The sequence below is a fragment of the Nicotiana sylvestris genome, chromosome 8 (assembly GCF_000393655.2).
Source record: "Nicotiana sylvestris chromosome 8, ASM39365v2, whole genome shotgun sequence".
In the NCBI taxonomy this organism is placed as follows: Eukaryota; Viridiplantae; Streptophyta; class Magnoliopsida; order Solanales; family Solanaceae; genus Nicotiana; species Nicotiana sylvestris.
This window is the reverse complement of record NC_091064.1, coordinates 208,497,349-208,525,261: the sequence shown is the minus strand read 5'-3', so window position 1 is coordinate 208,525,261 and position 27,913 is coordinate 208,497,349. Positions and strand designations below refer to the sequence as shown.

General features: G+C 37.4%; 1 protein-coding gene and 1 long non-coding RNA gene across 2 annotated transcripts; one reads left to right on the top strand and one right to left on the bottom strand.

Moving 5' to 3' along the window:
* Positions 1 to 193: 193 nt before the first annotated feature.
* Positions 194 to 1,447, top strand: LOC104241727 (uncharacterized). The gene is made up of 2 exons (XR_011401562.1): positions 194 to 565; positions 1,078 to 1,447. It is a non-coding gene; the product is annotated as an uncharacterized lncRNA (long non-coding RNA).
* Positions 1,448 to 4,112: 2,665 nt separating this feature from the next.
* LOC104246119 (uncharacterized) lies at positions 4,113 to 16,654 on the bottom strand. Its single transcript, XM_009801878.2, has 4 exons — positions 16,173 to 16,654; positions 7,897 to 7,975; positions 5,775 to 5,843; positions 4,113 to 4,602 (listed from the first exon to the last, which is right to left on the bottom strand). The coding sequence occupies exons 1-4, from the start codon at positions 16,514 to 16,516 to the stop codon at positions 4,498 to 4,500; spliced, it is 597 nt and encodes a 198-aa protein (XP_009800180.1). The 5' UTR covers positions 16,517 to 16,654; the 3' UTR covers positions 4,113 to 4,497.
* Between the last annotated feature and the right edge of the window lie 11,259 nt (positions 16,655 to 27,913).

Below are 27,913 nucleotides of genomic sequence, written 5' to 3'. Positions count from 1 at the left end.
AGGGAAATTTTATACCATAGTGACAAATATGCCCTCTTTTCATAAATACACCAACTCCTAAGATAGATAAACCAAGATATAAGTACAAAAAAAAAAAATAGAAAAATATAGGAAGTTAATAAGGCAGAGAGACATATCCCTCTTATAAGGCTTTTTCTACATGGAAATAGATGGATTGCTGCTATTTGTAATCATGAGTCCCTTAGTCATCATTACTATACTTGAAAAAATATTAGCCTCCTCTCTCTCTTCTCTCTCTCCCCTAATTAGTTGCAAAAATAGCCAGGGAACCACATGGTAAGTAGTAATGCTTATTCATATTGAAAACTACAATTCCACCTATTTATAGGATCGCACCACCTTCATATACTTCAACTCAACATTTCATTATAGCACACCTCTATTCCTCTCACTTTCTTCTTGAACTAAAACACACACACACACAAAAAGAGGAAGAAATGTGTATCAGTTCTGCAGAGTGGAGTTCATCACGTCCCATTTATGTTTTAATGCAGAAAAAACAACGACCAAAGCTCTCTCGAGTTCAAGTTCATAGGCTTACAAGGTATTTGACAAAAGATTAATTGGTGCTCTTTTATTCTTTCACTTTATTTTATGATCACTTTCCTCTTTAAGGTGTGAAGATCTTTTTTTTTTCGCCTATAGTGTAATTAGTGGATTAATGTAATGAAGGAGTAAAAAAGGGCAGCCTAATGCATTAAGTTCCCGATATATGTGGGGTGCGGGAAAGGGCAAGACCACAAAGGTCTATTGTATGTAGTCTTACCCAACATTTCTCTAAGAGGCTGTTTTGACAGCTCGAACTCGTGACCTCTTGGTCTCATAGCAATAACTTTACCAGTTATGCCAATGATGGAGTAAAAATTTTTTATTCTATCAGTATATTTTAATCTGTTTTAGCAAGTAACGATCTTTATTTTCAGGTTACTAATCTCATTTTTTATAAACGGCAACCGTAGTTATCTTTTAAATGACCTGATACTTGTAAAAATTCCTTTACATCATCAATATATAGAAATTAAATTGTTAATTAATTGGTTTTTTCTGGTTATGAAGGAGGAAGAGAAGTGAGGAAAAAGCAGCTGAGGATATGGAAATGAGAAACTTGAAGCTATACATGGAAAATATGAGCATTTTAGAGGAGAATGAGAAATTGAGGAAGAAGGCAAGCCTCCTCCATCAAGAAAACCTTAGTTTAATGTCTCAGTTTCAGAAGAAATTTTCTCAATTTGACACAGGCTCCACTACTCTTAACCAACTTCCCATTCATAAGCAATCATGTCAATGAAGAAAGTAACTGTTATATTAATGAGGGAAAAGAGTGGATAAAAATAATATTCACTTAGTGTATATGTATGCTAGCTACTTTTGTTATTCATAAATTATTTCGTTTATGTTGTTATAAAATTAGAGTACTTCTTGGTAATTAGTTTTATTTGTGTAAGCTGAATTAGCGATCTGAAAAAGAAGATGACAATATGCCATATAACAGGTTGAATTACATCGATAGTGTAATCTAGAAATGAGTTTTTCTTGATTTTTACTTTTTTAGCTAGTTAATTGTGGGACAATCAGATTCAGGGGAAAGAGAAAAACGGCTTATAAAGCTAATAAAAGATGAACACATAAAAATCTAAAATAAAGGACACTAAAAAATCTGACAAACTTTATACTAGCATGTTTTGGTCCTTTAGAAGCTTTAAAAATAAAAAGTAGGACAAACTTTTTTGTCACAAATATTTTGGGGATGAGCTTATTATATATAATAAAGACGAGAGAAAAAAACAAAAAGGAGTCTTTGGTAGGATTTAAACGTTTAAATTTAAATAGTGCAAATGAAGTAGCAATGCATGCGCCAAAGTTCTCTTTAAACACTATCCTGATAGGCGAAGGCGAGAGGTGCAAGCACTACGAGATGGAAAACGATTTTTAATTAAACAGAAAAAGAAAGTCAATATATTCTTGAAATAGTGGCCAATATTGCTAACTAGCTTAATTAGTTATAAATTGCTCTAACTCGTTCATTCGCAATCTAATACAAGAAAGTCGTTCTTGTAATAGATGCATATAGATTTATGAAAATTCAAATGCTAGTGTGGAAGCTAATTTATTATTTACTCATTTGAGTTAAAAATAAAGTATGGGGAAGAAATGATTTAACAGGCAAAGTAACAGTAAAATGAAGTTTAGTTTAGGATCATGTAAATTGCATAAATCCAACCAAAAACAACCTTTTCTTTTCCCAAAAAAGGAGTTATTTGAAGCTTCTTAACACGTGAGGTAACTAAAATCATAAGTAAAAATAGCACTTTTTCAAAAGTCAGGGCTGTTGGCTCGAGACTGTCTGTTTCTCTATGGCAACATTAGCTTTATTTAATTGTTCAATTATATAAAACTCCACTTTTATGGAAGAAATCAAAAAAATACTTTTAATCAACTTCAAATGCAATAACAAACAGTATTCACATCTGAATTAATAATAAAACTGGACTGGTAGGCTTTGATTTTTTCTTTGCGAAGCCAAGGGTTCATATTCCTAGTTTCAGGATATCATGAAGTAGAATTAATACACGATTTTAAGAAGATGATTTAAGTTATATATATTGATAATGCAAAAAAACTTCACACCAACAGTGTAATTTAACATACTTTATCATGTTATCATATATTACCACATAAGATATTGACTGCGTAAATATTTCTTAGAGTGTTTAGCAGAAAACTTAAACTTTATAAGAAATTAATTATCCTCTAGTATTAGCCCCAGTGAGGAGGTGTGAGAGGTTAACATTGGAAAGACTACATAGAGATAGAGGTAAGCCAAAGAAGAGGTAGGGAGAGGTTATTAAACAAGACATAGTGCAGCTTCAGCTGACGAGGACATGACCCTTGATAGGAAGGTATGGAGGTCGAGGATTAGGGTAGTAAACTAGGTAGTCTAGAATGTTCATAACAGTAGGATTGGCACGTAGTCTCGCTTTTTGTTGGTAGTAGGTTTTTGTGACTAACCGTTGTTTTCTTTCATTGTTGATCACCTTACTATCTTGTTGTTTTTATTCTGCTTTTATATGACTTTTTGGCACTCTACATTTTTGTCTATATTTTCATTAATGTGGTGCTTATACTTTCCTGAGCCGAGGGCCTATTGGAAACAACATCTTTATCCTCATAAGATAAGGATAAGGCATACACACTACCCTCCTCAGGCCCCACGATGTGGGATAATACTGGTTATGTTGTTATTGTCGTAGTAGTATTCAACATCAAATTTTTGTATGCTCGGGGAGTAACAAGTAGTCAAACTTCTTAGTGTGTATTTGGAGAGTAACTTTGGACTTTAAAAAGTTAGACATAAGGTCAACAAAATGGCCTCTGGAATCATAATACCATTTGAAATTACTCAATTAACTTTGGGCCTCAAGGTATTATTAAAGGCAGAGCACATCCCTATGCATTGACCTTAACTGTGCTTAGGATTCTTTCTTACATAAAAGGTTTCTAAATAAAGTTTCAACTATTTTAACATTCCACCTCTACCCTAAGTATGCAGGGTTTAAGAAAAACCAGTTGACTCTACAGCATAGGGGCACATATATTGTGAATTTGTAAATTATTAGGCAACATGCATAAATTCAAGGATTAAGGCACACAGCTGAAAATACAGTGTTAAGACCATCCCCACCCCACCCCCACCCCCACCCCCACCCCAAACCCTCAAAGTTAATCTTGACAAATATTTACAAAGGTTAGCTTCAGATTGTCTTTTATATTTCTGCAGTCTTGCGTGCGATGCAAAATGGGATAGATACAGAGGATTCGTACAACCAAATCCTACTAATTTCGGATTGAGGTATAGTTGATTGATTGATAGTCACGCGATGCCCCTAAGGCCGAGGCCAATAACAAAGACAATCACTATGTTGTTGTATTCATACAGCCAAACTGCAGGCAGCTAGCAATTTTCCAAACTAGTCAAGCATACCCAGTGTATTCCCATAAAGTGGGTCTGGGGAGGGTAGAATGTATTCAGTCCCTACCCCTACCTTGTGAAGGTAGATAGGTTTTTTCCGGAAAACTAGTCAAGCAGGTAATTGGATACAGTACATAAACAATGAACATGTTGAAGATGTCGGATATGATTCATTTGACAACAACAGTTCCTAGGAAGTCAATAATGGCCATCTTTAGATGTCTAAAAGGAGCTGTTCAAAGAATGTACAACAATGCAACTGGAAAGTCCAAAGTCAAGAAACTATCTTGACAAACTCACCAGCCACCAAAAAGACAGAATTAATTTATATCTTACAGGGACAGCGCGATCCACACTGGTGGATCTTCTTCTGCCAAAACAATCAGCTTAAAGTTTATGTCCCACTTGAAGATGAAAAAGAGACTGCAAGAAATCGGATGAAGTACCATGTAGATAAGGAAGCTGAATGAGTGATGAAAGTTGGGAAAGTACACCAAACTCGATGCTCATGATTCTTTTGATTGCTCCTGTGATCTGTATATACGGAATGCAGCGACGCACATTGTGGCATTACCAAGAACTGTCAAAGCTGCTTGTAGAGCCACTAATACCTGAAATTCATGCATCCAATGCGTGTCATTTAAAGCACACAAAAGAAAGAAGAAAAAAACAAGATAAGTATTGTCTAAGAATACCAAGCAATGCTTCAAATGGGAAAAGCTGGAATAGAACTGGAGACGAAACGCATGCGCATTGCCTTATGGTTTAAAATTTAAATTGACCAGTTCTTGTAAATATATCAACCTCGGTTAAATTAGGAATACTTGAAAGAAGAATTATATTCTACTATTTCCAGCAAACGAGTGAAAGTGGAAGGGAAATCAACAAAATTCTTTAAAGCATTAAATAGTACTTTCCACTTTTTTGAAACTTTGGTGAGTAAAGGTACTAAAAGAGGTTGAGGTAGACCTAAAATCACAGTCGTCTCAAAAGACCTACAATTTCTTGGAATCAATGCAGACTTAGCAAAAGATAGGGACAATGGAAGAAAAAAGATTCATATGATATCTACTAGTTTGGAATAGGTTTTAGTCTTGCTAGTATGTTGATTTTGAACATATTACTTTTCTAGGGAGTATTTTTTCCGGTAAAAGTATAAAGAACTTTTATTATTATTATTATTATTATTATTATTATTATTATATAAAACTTATTTTTCACTTTTATGTTTATTTGGTATGATGATGACATAAATTGAGCTTAGATGGAAAAACATGGTCAATGAGTATTTATACAGCCAATCCCAACTTGTTTGGACTGAGGCGAAGTTGTTGTTATAGTGTCTCTTTGTTTTTTTCTTATTGGGTTCAAGCATTTATATCCAGATTAGTTGCTGGTACACTTACAAGTTTATCACAACTATTACTATATCAATTGTCAATGGTGTGTATAACCAATAATCTAAATTCAGGTTCACTTTAAAGAATGTAATGACAAAAGGACAGGAACGAACCCACCCACCCCCTCCCCAAACTCCCAGTTGTATAAAGGTCATGGCAAGCAAATAGAAATGGAAGCTAGCAAAGCAGTTATAAGGTTATTAAATTGCAGTAATTTATCAGTGTGATCATACAAACAATCACCTCACTCCCCCTCCCCCACCCCCACCCCTTCAGGAAAAGCCAACTATCTCTTGAACCACTATACGTTTTTTTCCTAGTAAGACTTTGTATATGGTAGAAATTTCCTGTTAATAAGTAAATAAGTAAATTGATACACTTACCTCAAGGGACTCTGAGTTGTAAAAGAAATGCCAAGTGCAGGCACAAAACGCTCCACCTAGCAGGGGCACCTACACCAGAGAGTTGTACTCATAAGCTGCTAAAGAGCCAACAAGAGGGAAAAGACAATATACATTTGGCGGAAAACGCTGGAAAAAAGAAGAGAAACCAATACCATAGCATGTGGTAACCTTTTAACAAAGACTCGAAAATCGTGTGACCACCTAATCTAAAGGCTGAAACTCTTAATCAACATGTTTACCTCTGTGACAAAGGGGATATAAGATGTATTGTGTTTAGAACCCATTTTAATTCCTCTTAAGTTTACAATACAAACATAGAGCTGTTGGCAGCGTCGGCAGGATCAGCAGTAATTATCAATTCCCATCAGACAGTGTACTTTGGGAATTTAAATAAGTCATCCATCACTTTAGTGAATCAAATTGCTCTATAGGTATATTTTTCTTCTTTTATTCAAATTTTAAATTAATTACATACAAACATGGGAAGTCAGTTTCAAGAGTTACCTAATTGACACTTTTTTCATGACATACACATATAGATTGCAAACTACCTCACCAATACCTCCTTAAACAACTGTCAGAATTTCATTTTTTTACAATTGGTCTACAGTTTGGTCTACACCTCCTTAAACAATTGTGCCTTACCGAGTGTTAGTTTTGTATTTTTGCTTTGGTTTTCCGATTGGTTTGCTTGTTGTTGTTCCTTCCTTTTATCTTTCCTGAGCCGAGGGTCTGCCGGAGACAGCCTCTCTAACTTCTTAAATGTAGGGGTAAGGTATGCGTGCACACTACCCTCCCCAGACCCAACTTGTGGGATTACAATGGGTTTGTTGTTGTTGTTGATCTACAGTGCAACACTCCTACTTACTTTATGGAGAAAATCCAAATGTTTACTGAAGGAACTAACAAGCATCAAGACACAGTCTCAGGTTCCTGTAATCTCATCATGTCCTGCATAACCATCCAGAGGGAGAATTATTTGTAATGGTAGCAGCAAAGCTGCAGCTGGCTAGTGCTTGAACAAAAACTTCCTATGCTTGAAAATTTTATTAACTTCAGTTAATTTCAACAATATCAATTTCAAAGAAAGTTTCAAAAATCCTTGGGAAAAAAAGTACGATGAAAGAGGCTAATCCAGATTAAAGAAATTGACTGAACAGTTATCTGGTTCATAAGAAATTGTTCCTACTTGACAAATGTCATGTTAAACCTGCACAATGCCGAGATAGATATGTAGTTACTTTATCGATTGCGGGAATCTGGAGTATGCAGTGCTTTTGGTGCAAAGCAACAGCTTAAAATACAAATGGCTAAGGCATAATACAAAAGCGGCCACTCAAAGTTGTCAAAAAATTTCATATAGACATCTAAACTAAGGCTACGACCAACTGAACACCTGATCCATGCTCAAAGTATGCCTATTAGACACACGTTGCTGACATATGGCACTGTGAGTGTACCACACTTATTCCAGACGCGTGAGAGGCGATATTTTAAATAAATAAAAAAGGATTCTCTCCCTGCCCCCACATTCTCCAATTGAGAGGCTGACTTTTACAAGAGTTACACTCTCCTGCGGTGCATGTATTTGATACTTCTTTTTCAACTCATTCTATAGTGATCACATGAAAACGTACAAGGCCTCTAGTCTAATGAGCCACAGGTTGAGATGGTCTTAATATAACAATCAGGATAGTTTAAACACCCACCCTCTCTTATGTCTTTACAAATTATAGTCTTATCTATATTGAGAAAAAACACATGAATACATGTACACTATTGACAATTGTAACAATGACCCACAAATAGTCTCTTAAATAAATCAAATTTCAAACGATAACACACATAGTGGGTGAAATAAGTAACATACATTAGAAAAGAGCCAGACATGTCGCTGGCGAGAGTTGAACCTGTGACTCTTTTGGTTACAACACTTTGGCCTAAGTGTTTGAGGCGCGCCTCATTGGCCAATTAATGGTTAAACACAACATTCCAGAGCCGGAAACTTAAAGCACAAAAGTTAACCAAAATCAAGACTTTATGCATATTATGAATCAATCTGAACCAAGTTTCACAAACTCTAAAAATAAACAGTACTCACCATGCCCCAAGAGAGTCCCTTCCAAGAAGCATTCCCAGACTTCTCCCCGTATTGCCAAACCAGAGCCATCGCAGTAACCCTTTTAAACAAAGTATTAGCGGTCATTTCATTCAGCACAAAAACAGACTCTCTCGTCCCAAATTAGATATAAAAGTTGCAATCTTTCCACATCTAGAGACCTTGATGTGAGCACAATAGATATAAAACAAACTGTGTTAGGGTCGGGCATTAGGATAGTGCGGAATTTAAAACGTTATAATGACAATAACAAAGACAATGCTAGTTGATAATAACGGCAAATAATACATATAAAGGAAGTACAAATTTAACGTGGTTCGGTCAAGGTGGCCTACATCCACAAGCGGAGAGGAGCAATTTCACGATACCAACAAGAGTACAAAAGAGAGTAACTACTTTAACTAATCCCAAATACCCCAAGAGCATAACCTCACAAGATCACTCCAAAGAAAGGGTTCACAAAAAAAAAATTCTCAACACTCACTAGCTTACAAAATACTATACAATAAATGAGGAGAAAGAAAGACGAGAATAAAAGGCTCTTGAATTGGTGTGTTCTGAAAAGGAAGATCTGATCTCCTTTTATAGGAGAAAAGAACGGTGGCTCCAAGTTTGTTACAACAGAAGATATTATTCTCCTCCAATCAAATTCTTTCTTTGACTCCAATATTGTAAAATAGGCATATGATTATACAAATAAAATGGACCCCACAAGATAGCCAAAAAAATATGGCCACATTACAAATCCCCACCTTGGTCTTGTTTTAGCTGATCAAGTAGATTTGTTCCACCCTCTCTGCAAAAGCTCTTGTGGGCTAAATCATTCTTTATAAGTGCCAATCAAGTTCACTTGCTAACTGGAAGAGGCTTTGTGAACATGTTAGATCTTCTTAACAGAGACCTTTCCATTAGAAATGGTTTCTCGGATGAAGTGATACTTGATATAAATATGCTTTGTGTTCTCATGATACATCTAATCTTTAGTCAATTGAATGGTACTTTGGCTATCACAAAAAATGGTAATACCTCCTTGATGTAAACTGAGTAAAGCAAATAGACCCTTCAACCATAAGGCTTCTTTGATTGTCTCGGTTACCGCTATTGATAAAGCTACTACATATTATAATGTAGCTTTCCAATTGATAACGCAGCCAACAACAACAACAACAACAACCCAGTATAATCCCACAAGTGGGGTCTGGGGAGGATAGTATGTACGCAAGACCTTAACCCTACCCTAGGGTAGAGAGGCTTAGACCCTCGGCACAAGAAGATGAAAAGCGACAATAGAATAATAACAACATAACCAGGAAGATAGTACCAAGGATCTAAGAATCAGAAAATATACCTGGAAAAGCAATATCAATAATCAGTACAGTGACAAGGTCCTAGAAAATAGTACGAGCACAACATGTACCACTAGCATACTAAAACATGACACTGACCGACTAGACTTTCACGCAGAACGGAGCAGAAAAACGCTCACTACCTACTAACCTACAACCCTAATGATCTCCCTCCATACCTCTCTATCAAGGGTCATATCCTCGGTGAGCTGGAGTCACGTCATATCCTGTCTGAGTACCTCTCCCGAATAATTCTTTGGCCACCCTCTACCTCTCCTCATACCCGTCAGAGCCAACCGCTCACACTTCCTAACCGGGGCATCTAGGCTTCTCAATTAATAATGCAACCACCAATACAAAATACGTAGCCTATCAGTGATATTTTTTGTCAAGATCACATGCATAATCTAAATCTACAAAACTAACCAAAGTGTTAGTATTTCTCCCAAACTCCCAACATGTGTTTGAAATACCTTGCAAGTATCTGAGAATCCATTTCACAGCCTGCCAATGTGTTTTACCAGGGCAAGCCATATACCGACTTACTACACTCACTACTTGTGAACTATCTGGACGTGTACGCACCATTGTATACATAATATTGTTGACTGCACTAGAATATAATACCTATGTCATATACGTCTCTTCTTACTCTGACTGTAGTAATTGAAAGCTGATAACTTAAAATGAGCAGCAAGAGGGGTAATCACCGATTTAGCATTTTTCATGCCAAACTTCTTCAAGTACTTTTGGGTCAGGAATAGCTCGTTGGCTCCTCTATCTCTTTTGATCTCCATGCCAAGGATTTTTTTAGCTGCTCCCAAATCTTTCATCTCAAATTCACTTTTCAGCGGACCTTTTAAATTGTGAATTTCTGTCAAATGCTTAGCAGCAATCAGCATGTCATCAACATATAATAATAAGTACAAAAATGAACCATCATTTAACTTCCGAAAGTAAATAGAACTAGTATACATGCTCATCGAATAACCATGAACCAACATAAAAGAATCAAACCTCTTGTACCATTGTCTTGGAGACTGTTTTAATCCGTACAAGGATTTTTCCCAACAAGCAAATATAATCTTCTTTTCCTTCAATTTCAAATCCTTCGGGTTGATGCATGTATATTTGTTCCTCAAGTTTTCCATGTAAGAAAATTGTCTTAACATCAAGTTGCTCTTATTCCAAATCTTACAAGGCAACTAAGGCACGCAAAACAAGAGTAGAACTATATTTAACAACATGTGAGAAAATATCATTAAAATCAACTCCTTATACCTACCTATAGTCCTTTGCAACTAATGTTTCCTTATACTTTACATTTTCAACCCCTAGAATGTCTTCCTCTTTCTTGAAGACCATTGAAATCAGAGTCGGATCTAACCGGATCGATTTCAATAGCCAATATGACTCTAACAAAGACTTATGTTGAGAAATTTGACTGAAATACAAACTTCGGAATGTGACAATTAAAGATGGAAACTATCCTAATTCAAGATGGCTTGCATTTGGTATTACAAGGAAAGGAGAAGAAGCCGGATAAAATAACAAACGGGGAGTTTGCCATCATAGACAAAAAAACAAAATTAGGTATTATCTTAAATCTCTCAAATGAGGTTTTACGTGAAGTTTCTGCAGGAACCACAGCCAAAGGCATTTTGGCTGTGGGATAAATTAAAAATCATGTATATGAAAAGGTTTGTTGTTGTATATGAAAAGGACAATGGAAAGACTTTACCTGAAGCAAAAGCTTTACATTTTTCGTATGGCTGAATGTACCCCTATACTTTCACATCTTGATATATTTGATTTCCTTCTTATGGGTTTGAGTAATATAGATGCTGAAATCAAATATGAAGATCAAGTCGTGTTATTGCTTGTTTCCTTACCCCAGTAATTTAAACATATAAGAGATACTATACTTTATGGAAAGGATAATATTTCTTATAAAAATATCAAATCTATCTTAAATTAAAAAAATAAACAGATAGATAGAGATGTTACAGGAGAAACTAGTGGGAACGAAGGTGAAAACTTATTCGTAAGAGGGAGATCCTATCAAATAGTGAGAGGTCTAAATCAAGGTCAAAGTCCAGATACAAAAATGTTGTGTGCAAATATTGTCATAAGAAAGGTCACATTATCTCTGAATGCTTCAAGTTGAAAAGCATACGAAAAAAAATGAGCACAAGAGTCTCTTCTAGTTCGACTTCAAGAGTCTACACTTCAGGAGTTTCAACTGTATTTTGCTCGAAAGTTAATGCGTTTGGCTCAAAACGAATGTCAATATCAACATCCACCTGCTTCTGTGTGCTCTTCCCTTTACCTATATTACATGAACTAGAAGACTTTTTCTAAAATGACATAGATGATTCATCAAAAGTTAGGTCTCTGCCAATTACAAACTTTGGTGCCATGGGATCAGGACACTATAGTTTGTATCCTTTCACCCTAGATGCATGACCCAAGAAAAATACACTTTTTAGCCTTTAGCTCTAATTTTCTATCATTTACATGCGTGTATGCAGAACAACCAAATATCTTTATATCGGAATGATTAGCAGGAGTATCTGACAAAGTTTCCTCTTGAGTCTTAAAATTCAAAGGTGCAGAAGGCGCGCGATTGACAATATAACAAACTGCAGAAATAGCATATGCCCAAAAGGCATTTGTCAACCCAGTGATATCATGCAATGAGCTCGTTCCTAAAGAGTTCTATTCATCTATTCTGCTACACCATTTTACCGAGGGGTTATCCTCACAGTGCGTTGTCGAACAATTCTTTCATTCTTGTAGAATTTGTTTGATTCATCATTACAAAATTCCAAGTTATTATCTCTTCTAAGTCGCTTAACATTTTTTCATGTTTGCTTCTCAATCAAAACTTTCCATCGTTTGAAAGTTATGAAAACATCACTTTTATTTTTCAGGAAATAAACCGAAACTTTCCTTGAATAATCTCAATGAAAGTTAACATATACCTGGCACCACCTTTTGATGGGGTACGTGAAGGACCCCAGAGATCTGAAAGAATGTAATCCAAAGTACCTTTTGTTCTGTGAATTGCTGAGTTTTGAAGTTGACTCTTTTTTTTCCTTTCCGGACATAGAGTGTTCACAGAACTCAATATTTCTAGTACTTTGGCCACACAAGAGACCTCATTTGCTGAGGATGGAAAGACCTTTTTCACTCATATGCCCCAATCGCATATGCCACAATTTGGTGATGTAAGAATCAGACTTATCTTATGTTGAAACTGAAGCAACACATGTAACAGTGGATCCCTACAAAGTATATAACGTACCAGATCTGCGTGCTTTCATGACCACAAGAGCACCTCGAAAAACTTTTTAAATTCCACACACATATGTATTTTCATCCAAGAGATTCTAGAGTGCCCGAAAAAATGAGATTTTTCTTCAAGTCAGGAACATATCTAACATCGGTGAGAGTTCTCACCAAACCATCAAGCATTCTGATTCGAACTGTACCTTTACCAATAACGTTATAGGCAACATTATCAACACAACTCCACCTTCAACAGATTCATATGTGGTATCCCAATTGGGACACATATGATAAGAACAACCCGAATCCAAAATTCACTCATTTAGATTTAAAATTATTATTAGTTGCTAAAATTATAGTTCCCTCTGTCTCATCAGCAGCTACACTTACTTCGGCGATGTCAGTATCTTTGTGCTCATTTTTCTTTTCCATATGTTTTTCTTTGTTTTTCAACTTAAAACATCAGAGATAGTCTGGTCTTTTTTATGACAATATTTGCACACGACATTTCTGTATCTGGACTTTGATCTATTTGAATCCTTTTTATAGGATCTCCTCCTCACAAATAAGCTTTCACCTTGGTTCTTACTGGTTTTTCCAGTAATATCTCTATCTATCTGTTCATTGATTTCAAGATAGATTTGATATCTTTATAAGAAATATTATTCTTTCTATAAAGTATAGTATCTCTTATATGTTTAAATGACTGGGGTAAGGAAACAAGCAATTATACGGCTTGATCTTCATCTTTGATTCCAGCATCTATATTACTCAAATCCATAAGAAAGGAGTCAAATATATCAAGATGTGAGAGTATAAAGATACCTTCAACCATACGAAAAGCGTAAAGCTTTTGCACAAGTCTGTTTTCCACTGTCCTTTTATATACAGGGTTTTTAATTTATCCCACATGTCTTTGGCTATGGTTTCTACAAAAATTTCATGTAAAACCTCATTTAAAAGATTTAAGATAATACCTAATTTTGCATTTTTGTCTATGACGGCAAACTCCTCAGCCATCATTTTATCCGGGGTTTCCTCCATTTCTTATAGTGTCAAATCTAGGCCATTCTGAATTAGGATAACTTCTATCTTCATTGCCATATTCCGAAGTTTGCACTTCGGTCAAATTTCTCAAACATAAGTCTTTGTTAGAGTCATATTGGTCATTGAAATTAATCATGTTAGATTCGACTTTGATACCAAAGCTCTTCAAGAAAGAGGAAGGCATTCTAGGGGTTAAAGATGCAAGGTAAAAGGCATGATTAGTTGCAAAGAGCTACGGTCAGGTACAAGGAGTTGATTTTAATGATGTTTTCTCACATGTTAAACATAGTTTTATTTGTGTCTTGCTTGCCTTAGTTGCATGCATGATGTGGAATTAAAACAACTTGATGTTAAGATAGCTTTCTTACATGGCAAACTTGAGAAACAAATATATATGCATCAACCTTAAAGATTTAAAACTGAATGAAAAGAAGATCATGTTTGCTTGTTGAAAAAATTCTTGTACGAATTAAAACAGTCTCTAAGACAATGGTACAAGAGGTTTGATTCGTTTATGTCGGGGCATGATTATTCGAGGACCATGTATGATAGTTGTGTTTACTTCCAGAAGTTAGTTGATAGTTTATTTGGGTACGGATTGTTATATGTTAATGACATGCTCATTGTTGCTAAGAATTTGGTAGAAATTCATAATATGAAAGGCCAGCTGAAAAATGAATTTTTTTTTTATGACCGAAAAATCCGTAATGGGCCCGCCCCTCTACCTTTCTCCACTTAAATACCAGGCTTTGCTTTGCATGGTGTGGGGGCTTGAACCTGTGACCTAAGACACAAATCCACCACCCTTTGCCACAACTGAAAAGTGAATTTGAGATGAAAGATTTGAGAGCAGCTAAGAAAATCCTTGTCATGAAGATCAAAAGAAAACGAGGAGCCAACAGGCTATTCCTAACCCAGAGGAAGTACTTGGAGAAGGTTTTGGAGAGGTTTCGCATGAAAGATGCTAAACCAGTGAGTACCCCTTTTATCAATGCTCAGTCATCACAGTCAAAGGAAGAAGAGCTTATGTATGCAATAATGCATACACGTCTAGATATTTCACAAGTAGCGAGTGGTAAGCCGGTATGACTTGCCATGATAAAACACATTGGCATACTGTGAAATGGATTCCCAGATACTTGCAAGGTACTTCAAATACATGTTTGGAGTTTGGGAGAAATACTAACATTTTAGTTGGTTTTGTAGACTCAAATTATGCAGGTGATCTTGATAAAAGAAGATTACCGACATGCTACGTATTTTGCATTGGTGGTTGCACTATCAGTTGGAAAGCTACATTACAACATATAGTAGCTTTATCAACTACAGAAGTAGAATATATGGCAGTGACCGATGCGATCAAAGAAGTCTTTTAGTTAAAGAGTATTTGCTGAACTCAGTTTACACCAAGGTAGTATTACCATTTTCTGTAATAGGCAAAGTGTCATTCACTTGACTAAAGATCTGATGTATCAAGAGAGGACGAAGCAGAATGATAAAGTATCACTTCATCCGAGAAACCATTGCTGATGGAAAGGTCTCTGTTTACAAGATCAACACTAGAGACAATCACATGTTCACAAAGCCTTTTCCAGTTGGCAAATTCAAGTTTTGCTTGAATTTGATTGGCATTTATGAAGAATGATCCAGTCCACAAGGGCTTTCGTAGAGACGGTGGAGCAAATCTACTTTATAAGCCAAAACAAAGCAATGTGGAGATTGTAATGTGGCCATATCTTTTGGCTATCTTTGTGGGGTCCATTTTGTTTGTATAGGCATATGCCTATTTTATATTCTTGGAGCCAAATAAAGAATTTGATTGGAGGGAATAATATCTCCTCACGTAGCAAACTTGGATCCAACGCTCTTTTCTCCTATAAAAGGTGATCAATTCTTCCTTTTCAAAACACACCAAGTCAAGAGCCTTTTATTCTCTTGTCTTTCTTTCTCCTTATTTATTTTAGAGTATAAGAGAGTGAGTATTCGGTAACCCCTGTGTGAACCCTTTCTTCGGAGGGATCTTGTGAGGCTATACTCTTGCGGTATTTGGGATTAGTTAGAGTATTTACTCTAATTATGTACTCTCTTTTGTACTCTTGTTGGTATAGTAAAATTGTTCTTCTTCGCTTCTGGACGCAGGTCACCTTGACCGAACCATGTTAAATTTGTACCTCCTTTATATGTTTTGATTGTTGTTCTTATCAACTAGCACTGCCTTTGTTATTGTCGTTATAACGTTAACAAATTGCTTAGTGCAAAGGTACTTTTTTCAATATTTTATATATTTTTAACTGGTAAAAACTTACCTCCACTAATGTGTACACTATATAGACATGTTTTTGCTTACCCTCTTATCAGTAAACCATAGTTAACTAATATATATACTAAATCATAGTTAACTAATATATATTCTTACTTTAACCATGATAAACATCGTGTAAACATTGTGTGTTGGTAAATTTTTACCTAACTTAGTAACTTAACTCATATGTCAAAAGTCTTTATCTATAGCTTATGCTAAATAAATTGAAGAAAAAAAGGATTAAAAAATACTGTGTATTGCAGAGTAAATACCATTCAACAACGCTGGAAACATGAATAGCCCAGGTGGGTAAGGAGAGAGCATTAGTGGGTTCGTTGAATTGGAAAGAAGAACCCGCTATAGCAGCTATTTCAGAAGCAGATGCAGTGTCAGGTCCCACCATTAGTGTGGCTAAAGTAACTCCAGTGACCCCCAAAATAGTGGCTGCATTTTTCAAGTTCTGAGATGAAATGCTGTTGGTGGGTGCTGGAAATAGTGATCTTTGCTTTGCAGAGAGGAGAAATTTGGAAGCAGCCGTTTGTGAGCTGAATTGGGTTCGTGTTGGTTGGTGAAAAGGGGCCAGTTTTGATAGAGAGGTTATGGTTGGAACTGCCATGGCCGTTTATTTGATGTTATTTGGCGCAGTTGTTGAGATAAGTGAAGAACCAGCTCGCATTCTGCAAGAGCGACCTACGGATTTCCCCTTGCCTGACCACACTTTTAACAACCCATGTTATAATAGCACGTATATTTTGTTAGCATATGTTGTAAACCGTTGCTTATATAGTAAATAATTTAGTGTATAGAATTTAGCTTATATACGGAAGATTAAATCATCGGTTATTATAAGTCATAAAGTTTATGTTTACAATCCAATGATGGAATTGGAGAAGTCATCGGAATGGTTGTAGCACAAGATTAAATATAATTTATCTTGATTATGGGAATGGTTTAATTCCAACTTCTTGTGCTAGTGCATTTTGTATGTATTGAACGGATCAAGTAGAGATAGGTATTTTATACTAACTTAATAAAATAATTTCTCTAGTCCATTTAATGTACTTATACTCTTAATCTTGATATAATTATTAGGGAAAATTTCACATAAGAACAACTGGGATCCTTACTTTTCAATTTTATAACCCATATTTCAATTTACAATCAACTATCTCGAAAATAATAGGCTAAGATTCAACATCCAACTCCAATATGTTCTCAAAATTACTACTATTTAATTTTTAAAAAAGATTCTTCAAGCTTTTAAGTTAATTTTTGAATCAGTAACTGTAACCCAAATATTAGTTCAACAAACCAAATCCATTTGGATGGTGAAAATTAGATTTTTAATAAGCTTAAATATGTGGGTTTAGATTCCGAATTTGATTTTGTGAGAAATTTGGAGTAGGTATTATCTAGATTGTTATAAATAGTATAAGGAGGTTGTATATAAAATTTGAAGTCATTTAATGGAGTTTTGGACTGATTTTGAACAAGAATTGCAACTGAAAATCGTGGAAGAAGTTCGTCTACAGGCGCTTGTATAAAGGCGTATAAAAGTGTATAAGATGTGTTTATACACTCATATACACTATTATACAATATTATACATAATTATAAAAAACTGACTTCGTCTTCTTCCTTGCGTTTTTTCTGAAACTTAACTCAAATCTTGCTCAAATCTACTCCAAATCACTTCGAATTTAAATTTTGAACTCCTTTTGATATTTTCATGTGTTGGTTTGTGCGTCCATTGCTTACATAGTAGATGATTTAGTGTATAGAGTTTAGCTTATACACGGAAGATTAAATCATCGGTTCTTGTAAGACATAAAAGTTAATGTTCACAATCTAATGATGGAATTGGACAAATCATCGGAATGATTGTAGCACAAGATTAAGTATAATTTATCTTGATTATGGGAATGGTTTAATTCCAACTTCTTGTGCTAGTACATTTTGTATGTATTGAACGGATCAAGTAGAGATGAGTATTTTATACTGACTTTATAAAATAATTTCTCTAGTCCATTTAATGTACTTATACTCTTAATCCTGATATAATTATTATTAGTTGTGTATGTCACTTGTTGTTTTGATTTATTAAAAGGCGAGATTCTTTCGCGAGTCAATAAGCCTGGTAAATTGGATAACAATGATATACATTGGCGAAGTAATAATTAGTTGATGGAATCCATGTCTCGATTTTGAGATTGATGATACTCCTTTATGAAAGCTTATAAGTTTTCATGTGTAAACCCGGCCGGTGGATTTTGTATCCGACACATGAAATAAGTTAAGTGTAAGTCTAAAGGAAGTAATCAATAAATTAAATAGTCAGTAATTTAATTTGATTGATTAGTATCTGAATCTTAACATGGGGAGTTAAATAAGGTTTTATGGAAGAATTTCGAAATTGAACTAAGGAGTGCAATTACGAATTTTTAGTGGAATAATTCGTAATTTATTATGGTAGAAATTAATTTCAAAATTTCGAAATTAATTCCATAATATGAAGTCTTGTTAATTAAATTTTGCGGTCCTTACTGTGCCTAAATAATAGGAAATAAAGGAAACATTTCCTTAGTGGAAGAAGAAAATTTAACAGGTTTTGGAAAAGGGTTTTAACCTAAAAACGTAGTTATATATACTAGATGGCCGTTTTTTACACTAAAAAACAACACGTTTTTCTTCCTTGAATTTCGCTCACCCCAAGTTCTCTATTTCCGGCTTTATTTGGGTAACACAGTAGAAGACTGTGGAAGGTTGCTGAGGTCTTGCAATTCTGGAACTGGAGAAGGATATCGATTTGCTTTGTTCACGCTTCAAGAGGTAACTCGTATAATCTCCGTGTGTGCTAATTGTTTAATTCACACGTGAATAAGACACTGTGATTGCTTCCGCTGCGATATATAATCCAACAATTGGTATCAGAGTCTACTCACGTCTAATTAAATGATTAGGATGAACAATAAAATTAGTATCATATTAATATGCAAGTTTTTAATTACATGCAACGATTGGTTTTGAATTCTGTAAAACTGCATTGTTTTTAATATGTATATTTGTTCTAAGTATTATGATTATTCTGAAAATCATGTAATATCTGCTTATAGTTAATGATATTTGATTAGAATAATCTGAAAATTACATTATTCCGTGAAAAATGCAAAAGTCACTGTTTGGCCGAATTGGCCAGAAAATCCGAGGTCAACATGTTGACGGACTCCAATTGATCTGAAACTTGGCAGGTCCATGCGAAACGGCCCAATGAGCAATACGCATCAGTTTTGCTCATGATGTACGTCATTTTTTGGGCTTTCGGAGTCGTTTAGATGGTGCTTTGGACGTTGATAACGCCCAACTATGCCTTCTAAAGGACAAAGCGGTCGCTGCAAATATAATCCGGTTTTAAGTCCGGAATCGAATCCTCAGGGAACTAACCTATCTATTACACTCTTCGGCAATGTTATTATCAACTCAATCAATCTCTAGATGCAAGATTTTTGCTCAATTAAGATTGGGTTTTTGTTTAACTACTTCAAATAATATGAAAAACAACAGTAAGCTAAAACAAAGATAATTCAATGGTAAAAAGGTCTAGGACAGTGATTTCCCCAATTGCTAGTTTAGGTCTTGACTCTTCCGCTATAATCTTGCCGTAATACTCTATGAGGATTAAGAGTTATGGGTTATCGTAATTATCTCTCGATCAACTACAATAATTTACTAGAGCATTCTCTCGAACTACTCTAGCTGACAATATGTGTGCAACTCTAAATTACCCCACCAAAGTTCCGTTATCTCTAAACCCACTTTTAAGTTCAAGTAATGAATCTCTTTTTTTACCCAAAAGTGGTGGTGTTCAACAGCTCTCTAACCTAATACTATTTCTCAAGCAATATAAGGTAATTAGATACGATTAATCAAGGGCTCGTTCAATTAATCACCACACAAAACGTAGTTGAACAATCATATCATAAATCCGACTCGATTATAACAACTTGAGTCAAAACTTCAACCAACAATTGGTTACATCAACCCTAGATAAGTGTTTAGATACTCATAACAAAATAAGAGGAAAATACTAAATTGTTCATAATGTAAAATTGCAAGAATTAAAAGGAGATAGAAAAACTCTAATGTTTGGTTGATCTTCTCACACTTGTTCTTGCCTCCATAAATAGTTTTTAAAAAAACTTGGAACAATCTTGGGCGAGTTTCTAAAGCTTATAAGGTTTTACAAAAGTTTCCCCGAAATTATACTTTGGTCCTCAAACTTCCAGCAGCGTGAACAGTGCACCGCGGTCGCGGCCAACCACGGTCGACCGTGGTGAGAGCTGACCTTTCTGCCTCACGATTTTAATCTATGCGGTTCACCGCGGTTGCGGTGGACTTCTTGCCCAGGCCACTTTCTGCTTCTTAGTGCTCGGGTACTTCTCGAGTGGGCGTTTTCTTCACATTATCGCCTCCAAAACACTCCATGTTGCTTCCTCTCATATAATATTCCCTGCGAAACAAAAGAACACTAATCAGAGCATTTTGTTGGCAATTTATCTATAAAACAACAACAAAGTATGGTCATATTAAGGTGTAAATATCAACTATATAGCCTACTATCAACACCCCACACTTAAATTATTGCTAGTCCTCGAGCAATTCACCACACTCCATCAAAATTCCTTCCCTAAGCTTTTCCCTTAACGACTAACACCGTGAACATTTTACAAAAGTTTCACCTAGTAGTGAACAACCTTTACCTCAAGAGTCAAACCTTTTGTACCATGCAACATTTGCACTTACTCAAACTACTCTATACAAGATTCAAGACTTACCTTTCCTTTGTGAATCACATGCCCTCACATCACACAAGAGAGTAGTTCAAGTTAGATACAAACGTACAATTTTAAGGCACTCTAACAGGATTCAACCAATGAAGCTAGGCGTTATACTCTAGTGTCTATTGTGCTCAGGTGTATCAATGCTAAGGGTTTTCCTTCGAATTTAGCTCGTAGCCCATTAGTCCTAATTTAAAAACTAAAAAGAACAAAATTAAACAAAAACTACCTATACCCGGTTCAAGCTAAACCCTTGGAAAAGAACCGTGGCCCAAAGAAAAACCAAGGGGGAGTTACTACACTACCTAAAAATAAAATAAAAAAATAAAAAACTTTTTGGTTTTTTCTCTAGACTAACTTCCCTCAAGAAAATTGTCTAAAGGATCCGTCATCAGGAAGAGTCTCCATATTCCAATTTTTTTTCTTCGACTTAGTCCCTCAAGAACCCCGCCGAAAGAGATCCGTCATCAGGACAAGTCATTTACTATTTTAGATTTCCTAATGAACTATTACTCTACATCAAAACAATCAAAGCAAGACAAAACAAGCAAAATCAAACAGTCAATTGATACAATTACAAACATACAATGAAGTATCCCTTACCCCACACTTAAAATGAAGACATGTGCCCATGGCTTAAAAATTTGAAGAACAGTGAGGTTAAGGAACTTCCCTGAAGGCTCATTCCTAATCGGAGACAGTGTCTGAGTTCACGTTTCACGCACGTCCCAGCGCTCTCAACCATCCCAAGAATTTCTTCTCCGACTTCACTTGCCTCTCAGCCACCCCATCAACACGGGCACCCAAATCAGTGACTGAGGTACGCTACCCAGCCATATAATGCTCCAAAGCTATCATACGGGTACTCCAGCGTAGCTGTAATGGGCCTGCCACATCAACTCTCAGAGGAGGGGGAACCGCAGTTACCTCATCATCATCATCATCATCAACTGAATCATTATCAAAGTCATCAACATTCACCACCGGCTCTCGTCCAATTCCAATTTTTTTCGCCCGGAACGGGGCTTTTAGTGGCAATCTCCTATCAACCTGAGGGTCTTCAGGGACTCAGGCAATACGACACAGCCAGGTGATCAGCGAAGGTAAGTAGTGGCCCTTGGTTAGCTCAAGTGATCTAATGAACATATCTTCATGGATGAGCCGGGCCACATCAAAATCACTGTGGGACATGAAATAGTGGAACGCCCGCGATATATTAACATCTGTCGTATTGCTGGATGGCAACAATCGACTGTTGACAATGGTAAGCCAACTCTTAGCCTCCTAATTCAGACAGTGGGAGTTGAGAGTAATCTTGTGCTTGATCCATAGGTGTTCTCCGTCTGGCACACAGATAGTATCAAGAAGAGTTCCCCACAAGGCCCGTATACCGCTAAAAGTACGATAAGGATCAAATTCACCCCTAAACACTGGCAGCTTGTATACCCTACAGATGGTGTCGAGGGATGCATTTACCGGGGTATTGCGCACCGTCACAACCCCATTCTCATGTTCTGGAAAGTTCGCATAGAACTCCTTTATTAGTTGAACATTAGACTCCTCCGGTACCTCGAAGAAGATATTCAGCTGACACCGCCTCAACTCATTAAACATATTGGGGCATTCTACCTCCAAAGCGGTTCGATCAATGTGCACCTCATATTGTAACTTCTTAGCTTCTTTCTGGTTATACCTATCCTCCGCTGCTTTGGATACAAACCGAGTGTTATCGAACTGAGGTGCACTGGCTTGGCTCCTGGCTCGTGAGGAACCTCTCGGTCCACTAGTGGAGGGATCGATGTTTCGTCTCTTTCTAGCTGAACTCATTGCACCTGTCAAACAACGAAACACCTATTAGTGAGTGAGCAAAATATGTGACTATGGATGGTTACTCAGACTTCACCACAACCATGTCACAATAGCTCCTTATATCTCCATTAGGGCAATTTCCCAAACACCTTGTGGGCTGGGCATTATCCAAACACATTTAGCCCTCATGAGTCTATCAAAACTCCTCCCAAATCAATTATGCAACTACACCAACACACCCCACACTTGTGTCATTCAATCACCCACCAACAAACATCATTCCAAACATTAATTACACAGCCCCTTCATCAAACATTCTCAAAAACGAAATTAAAATAGAAAAAACAAGGAGAAGAAACTACAAAAAAAATCTACTACAATTACAACACCATATCAACCTCAAACTATCATGAACAACAACAAAATACAAAAAGAAAAGAGAAGGGAGGGTTAGAATAATACCTTAAGGGAGGAAAGAGGAGAGGAATGGAGATGGGGGGGGAGGGGGTAGTGTGAGTGGAGAAGAAGAAGGATAAGAAGAGAGTATTTTGGGGGTTAGGATTTAGAGAGAGAGAGATTGAGAATTTAGGGGAAAGAGATCGGGTATTGTAATGTTATGAGGGGGGTTTGGGTTTTAAAATTAAAAGAAGAAGAAAAGAGAAAAGAGAAAAAAATGGAAAAAAAAAATCAAAATACCTGGTAACCCCCGCGGTCCACCGCGGTGGGTTTAAAAATTTGAGGCAGAATGTTCACGCCTCACCGCGGTCGCGGTGGGATGAAAAATCTGAGGCAGAATGTTTGCCTTCCACCGCAGTCGCGGTGCTGGCGTTGTTTTTTTTTAAGTTACATGAACACACTCATGGGTTGTCTCCCACGCAGCGCCTGATTTAACGTCGTGGCACGACGCAAGCATTTGATCATCACTCCTCATTCGCGTACTAGGGCTCTTCCAAATTGATTACCACTCTATCCCCTTTTTCTTCAGCCATTCCAAGGTAATGTTTCAACATTTGCCCATTTACTGTGAACTTGTTTGTCCCATCTTCTGATTCAATCTCTATAGCTCCACTTAAGAACATTTGCACCACTCTGAAGGGTCCTGACCATCGGGACTTTAACTTACCCGGAAACAATCTCAATCTCGAGTTGTATAGCAACACTAGATCTCTGGGTTTAAAGTTTTGATCCAATATGTGCTTATCATGCATTAATTTTATCCTTTCTTTGTATAATCTAGCACTCTCAAAGGCCTGAACCTGAATTCCTCGAGCTCATGTAACCCAGTGATTTTGTTAGAACCTGTTGTCTCCATGTCTAAGTTTAACTGCCGCAATGCCCAAAGTGCTTTATGCTCTAGCTCAACTATGAGGTGGAATGCCTTGCCAAACACCAACTTGTACGGTGACATACCAATTGGGGTTTTGAAGGCTGTGCAGTACGCCCACAATGCATCATCCAATTTCTTTGCCCAGTCAGTCCTTGTTGCATTCACTGTTTTTGTGAGGACACTTTTAATCTCTCTGTTGGACACTTCAAGTTACCCGCTCGATTGTGGGTGGTACGGGGTGGTCACTTTATGACGAATTCCATATTTTTCCAACATCTGTGTGAATGCTCTATTGCAAAAATGGGTTCCACCATCACTGAGTATAGCTCTTGGGGTACCAAAATGTGTGAAAATGTTCTTCTTTAGAAAGCCCAGTACCCCTTTAGCATCATTGGTCGGGAGAGCCACTACTTCGACCCACTTGGAGACATAGTCAACTGCTACCAATATGTACTTGTTACCATACGGGCTGACGAATGGCCCCATGAAGTCAATCCCTCACATGTCAAAAATCTCAACCACTTGAATTGTGGTCATTGGCATCTCGTGTCTACGAGATATGTTGCCAGTCTTTTGGCGATCATCGTAGCTTTTAAGACAATCATGGGCATCCTTGAACAGAGTAAGCCAGTACAAGCCTAACTCCAACACCTTAGCTGTTGTCCGAATTCCTCCAAAGTGTCCACCATATGGTGAAGCATGGCAAGCCTGCAAAACAGAATGTTGATCTTTATCTGGGATACACCGCCGGATCATGTTATCTATACATATTTTAAACAATAAAGGTTTATCCCAATAATAATATCGACAATTATGAAAGAACTTTTTATTTTGAATTGAGGAGAGTTCATAAGGTACAATAGCACTTGCTAAATAATTAGCAATATCAGCATACCAAGGTACCTCCTCCATTGTCATTGTCAGTAACTGTTCATCCGCGAATGTCTTTATTATATCCTTAACCTCTACCTTCTTTTCAGCTCCTTCCAACCTTGAGAGGTGGTCAGCTACTTGGTTCCTCTATCCCTTTTCGATCACGTATTTCCAGATCGAATTCTTGTAATAGAAGAACCCAGTGAATCAAGCGTGGCTTTGACTCCTTCTTTTCTATCAGGTACCTAATTGCTGCATGGTCAGTGTAAACAATAACTTTCGAGCCAATCAAGTATGACCTGAATTTGTCGAATGCAAAAACAACAACCAACATCTCCTTTTCCGTCACAGTGTAATTGAGTTGTGCACCGCTTAGCTTTCTGTTTGCATAATAAATCGGGTGCATCAGTTTATCCTTTCGCTGCCCCAAGACTGCTCCTATAGCATAGTCATTTGCGTCGCATATGAGCTCAAATGGTTGCTCCCAGTTGGGTGCAACAATGATGGGTGCAGTCACCAATCTCTTCTTCATCTCCTCAAATGCCAACTTGCAATCATTAGAAAACACAAAGGGGTGATCCTTTTCAAGGAGTTTGCATAATGGGTTAGCAATTTTAGAAAAATCTTTTATGAATTGCCTATAGAACCCGGCGTGCCCAAGGAAACTTCTCACTGCCTTGACTGAAGTGGGCGGTGGTAGTTTTTCAATCACGTCAACCTTAGCATGGTCGACCTTAATTCCTTTACTGGACACTCGATGCCCCAGGACTATCCTTTCTTGTACCATAAAATGGCACTTCTCCTAGTTCAACACTAAATTTGTCTCCACACATCTTTTGAGCACTCTTCTTAAGTTGTGAAGACAGTCCTCGAATGAATCTCCCACCACGGAGAAATCATCCATAAAGACCTCCATAATATCCTCCACCATGTTTGTGAAAATGGCTAACATTCACAGTTGAAATGTCGCTGGTGCATTGCAAAGCCCAAAAGGCATTCTACGAAAGGTGAAGATGCCATACGGACAAGTGAAGGATGTTTTCTCTCTATCTTCGGGGGCTATTGATATCTGATTGTACCCCGAATATCCATCCAAGAAATAGAAGTGTGATCGCTCGGCCAGCCTGTCCAACATTTGGTCAATGAAAGGCAAGGGTAAGTGGTCCTTCCGAGTAGCTGTGTTCAATTTTCGGAAATCCATGCAAATCCGCCATCCCGTGACTGTATGAGTTGAGATCAACTCATTGTTCTCATTTGCACAACAGTCATTCCCCTTTTTTCAGCACACATTGGACAGGGGTGACCCAATTACTATCAGAGATGGGGAAGATGATTCCCGCATCTAACCATTTGATCACTTCCTTCTTTACTACCTCTTTCATGTTTGGGTTCAGCCTTCATTGATGTTCTCTGGAAAGTTTGTGCCCTTCTTCCAAGAGAATTTTGTGCATACAGAAGGCTGGACTGATACCCTTTATGTCTGCCATGGTCCAGCCAATGGCAGTCTTACTTTCCTACAGTACCTGTAAGAGTTGTTCTACCTGCACATCTAGCAAACCGGATGATATAATAATAGGCAAAGTAGAATCGGGGCCTAAGAAAATGTACCTGAGGTGAGTTGGGAGCGGCTTCAGCTCCAGCTTGGGTGGTTCCTCTACTGATGGATTTGCTGGAGGTGTAGACCTTTTTTCTAACTCAAGGGACTCGAACTGAGGTTCCCTTTTCCAGAATCCTTGGCCTTCAAGTTCCATGACCCACTCAGCTAACCCTTCACCATCCATCTCTTCTAAATTTGTCAGACATGCCTCCAATGGATCTTTAGCAGTCAGGGTCACATCATCTTCTTGCAGGATCACATCCACTTCCTCTATAGAGAGCAATTAGCATATTCACTGGGTCTCCTCATAGATTGCTGAACATTGAATATGACTTCTTCATCGTTCAGTCTCATTTTTAATTCCCCAGTCTCACAATCGATCAGTGCTCTCCAGTGGCCAAAAATGGCCTACCCAAAATGATAGGTATCTCCTCATCTACCTGACAGTCCAGAATAACAAAGTCTGCAAGGAACACGAACTTCCCCACTTGCACCAACACATCATTAAGAATCCCAGTTACCGTGCGGTCAGCCAGCTGCAGCAGCATCGAAGTCGATCTAGCTCTGTCAATGCCCAGTTTGGTGTATACAGCCATAGGCATCAAATTTATGTTGGCTACCAAATCACATAATGTCTTTGCAAAGGCATAACTCCCACTCGTGTATGGAATAGTGAAGCTACCTGGGTCGAACATCTCTTGAGCCATCGGTTTAGTCACTACTGCGCTGCAGGTCTGCGTCAGAGTCACTGTGGATAGGTCCTAAAAATCAAACATCCATGACATTAGGTCTTTCATCATCTTCGCATAACCTGGCATCTCCCTCATGGCATCCATCAAAGGAATATTCAACTGAATTTGATGCAGCATCTCCATGAATTTCTTGTATTGATCTTCCTTCTTTTGTTTTACCAGTCTCTAAGGGAATGGTGCAGGTATCACCCTTTGTGCATTGCTTGCTGGCTTCTTTCTATTGGGGTTCTGTGGTACAAGAGGCACCACTTGTTCTGCAACTTGTTCATTTACCTTAGCCTTACCCTTTTCATGTTGACCCTATTCAACCACCACTTCAGTAAGATTTGTTGGTTCATCTACCTCTAGTGGAGTTGGAGTGGATGGCGTAGTCTCTTTGCTGGCTTGTGCAACCTCCTGCTCTTTGTCTAAATCTCTCCCATTCCGGAGACTTACTGTCATCAGCTGATTCGGGTTTTGCTCCTTAGGGTTAATATTTGTATCTGCTGGCAATGTTCCCTGGGGGCGGTTGTTTAAAGCCATAGACAACTGCCCCAACTGAGTTTCAATGTTCTTTATAGCTGAATCATGTACTGCCAACTTTTATTGCATCTTACCATTTGTCCCAATGAGTTGCTGGAGCATCCCCCTGATCTCTACCATGTTGTTATCTTGCTGATGAGGAGGTAGCTGATATGTCAACTGTTGTTGGTTCTGCTGTGGGTAGCCCTGTTGTCTCTGGTGGTATGGCACCATTTGGCCTTGAGCTTGCATGCCCCCACGCTGAGGCATGTTGGGTCTGTATTGCTGATTTGGTGCAGGTCTCCATTGTTGTCCTCCT

Excerpts from the sequence above, each read along its gene's own strand:
- LOC104246119 (XM_009801878.2), bottom strand. The coding sequence starts at position 16,516 with ATGGCAGTTCCAACCATAACCTCTCTATCAAAACTGGCCCCTTTTCAC. Across the intron at positions 7,976-16,172 it reads GTTTCCAGCGTTGTTGAATG|GGTTACTGCGATGGCTCTGG; the intron begins GTATTTACTCTG and ends TTTGTTTAAAAG. Across the intron at positions 5,844-7,896 it reads AGGGACTCTCTTGGGGCATG|GTGCCCCTGCTAGGTGGAGC; the intron begins GTGAGTACTGTT and ends TCTCTGGTGTAG.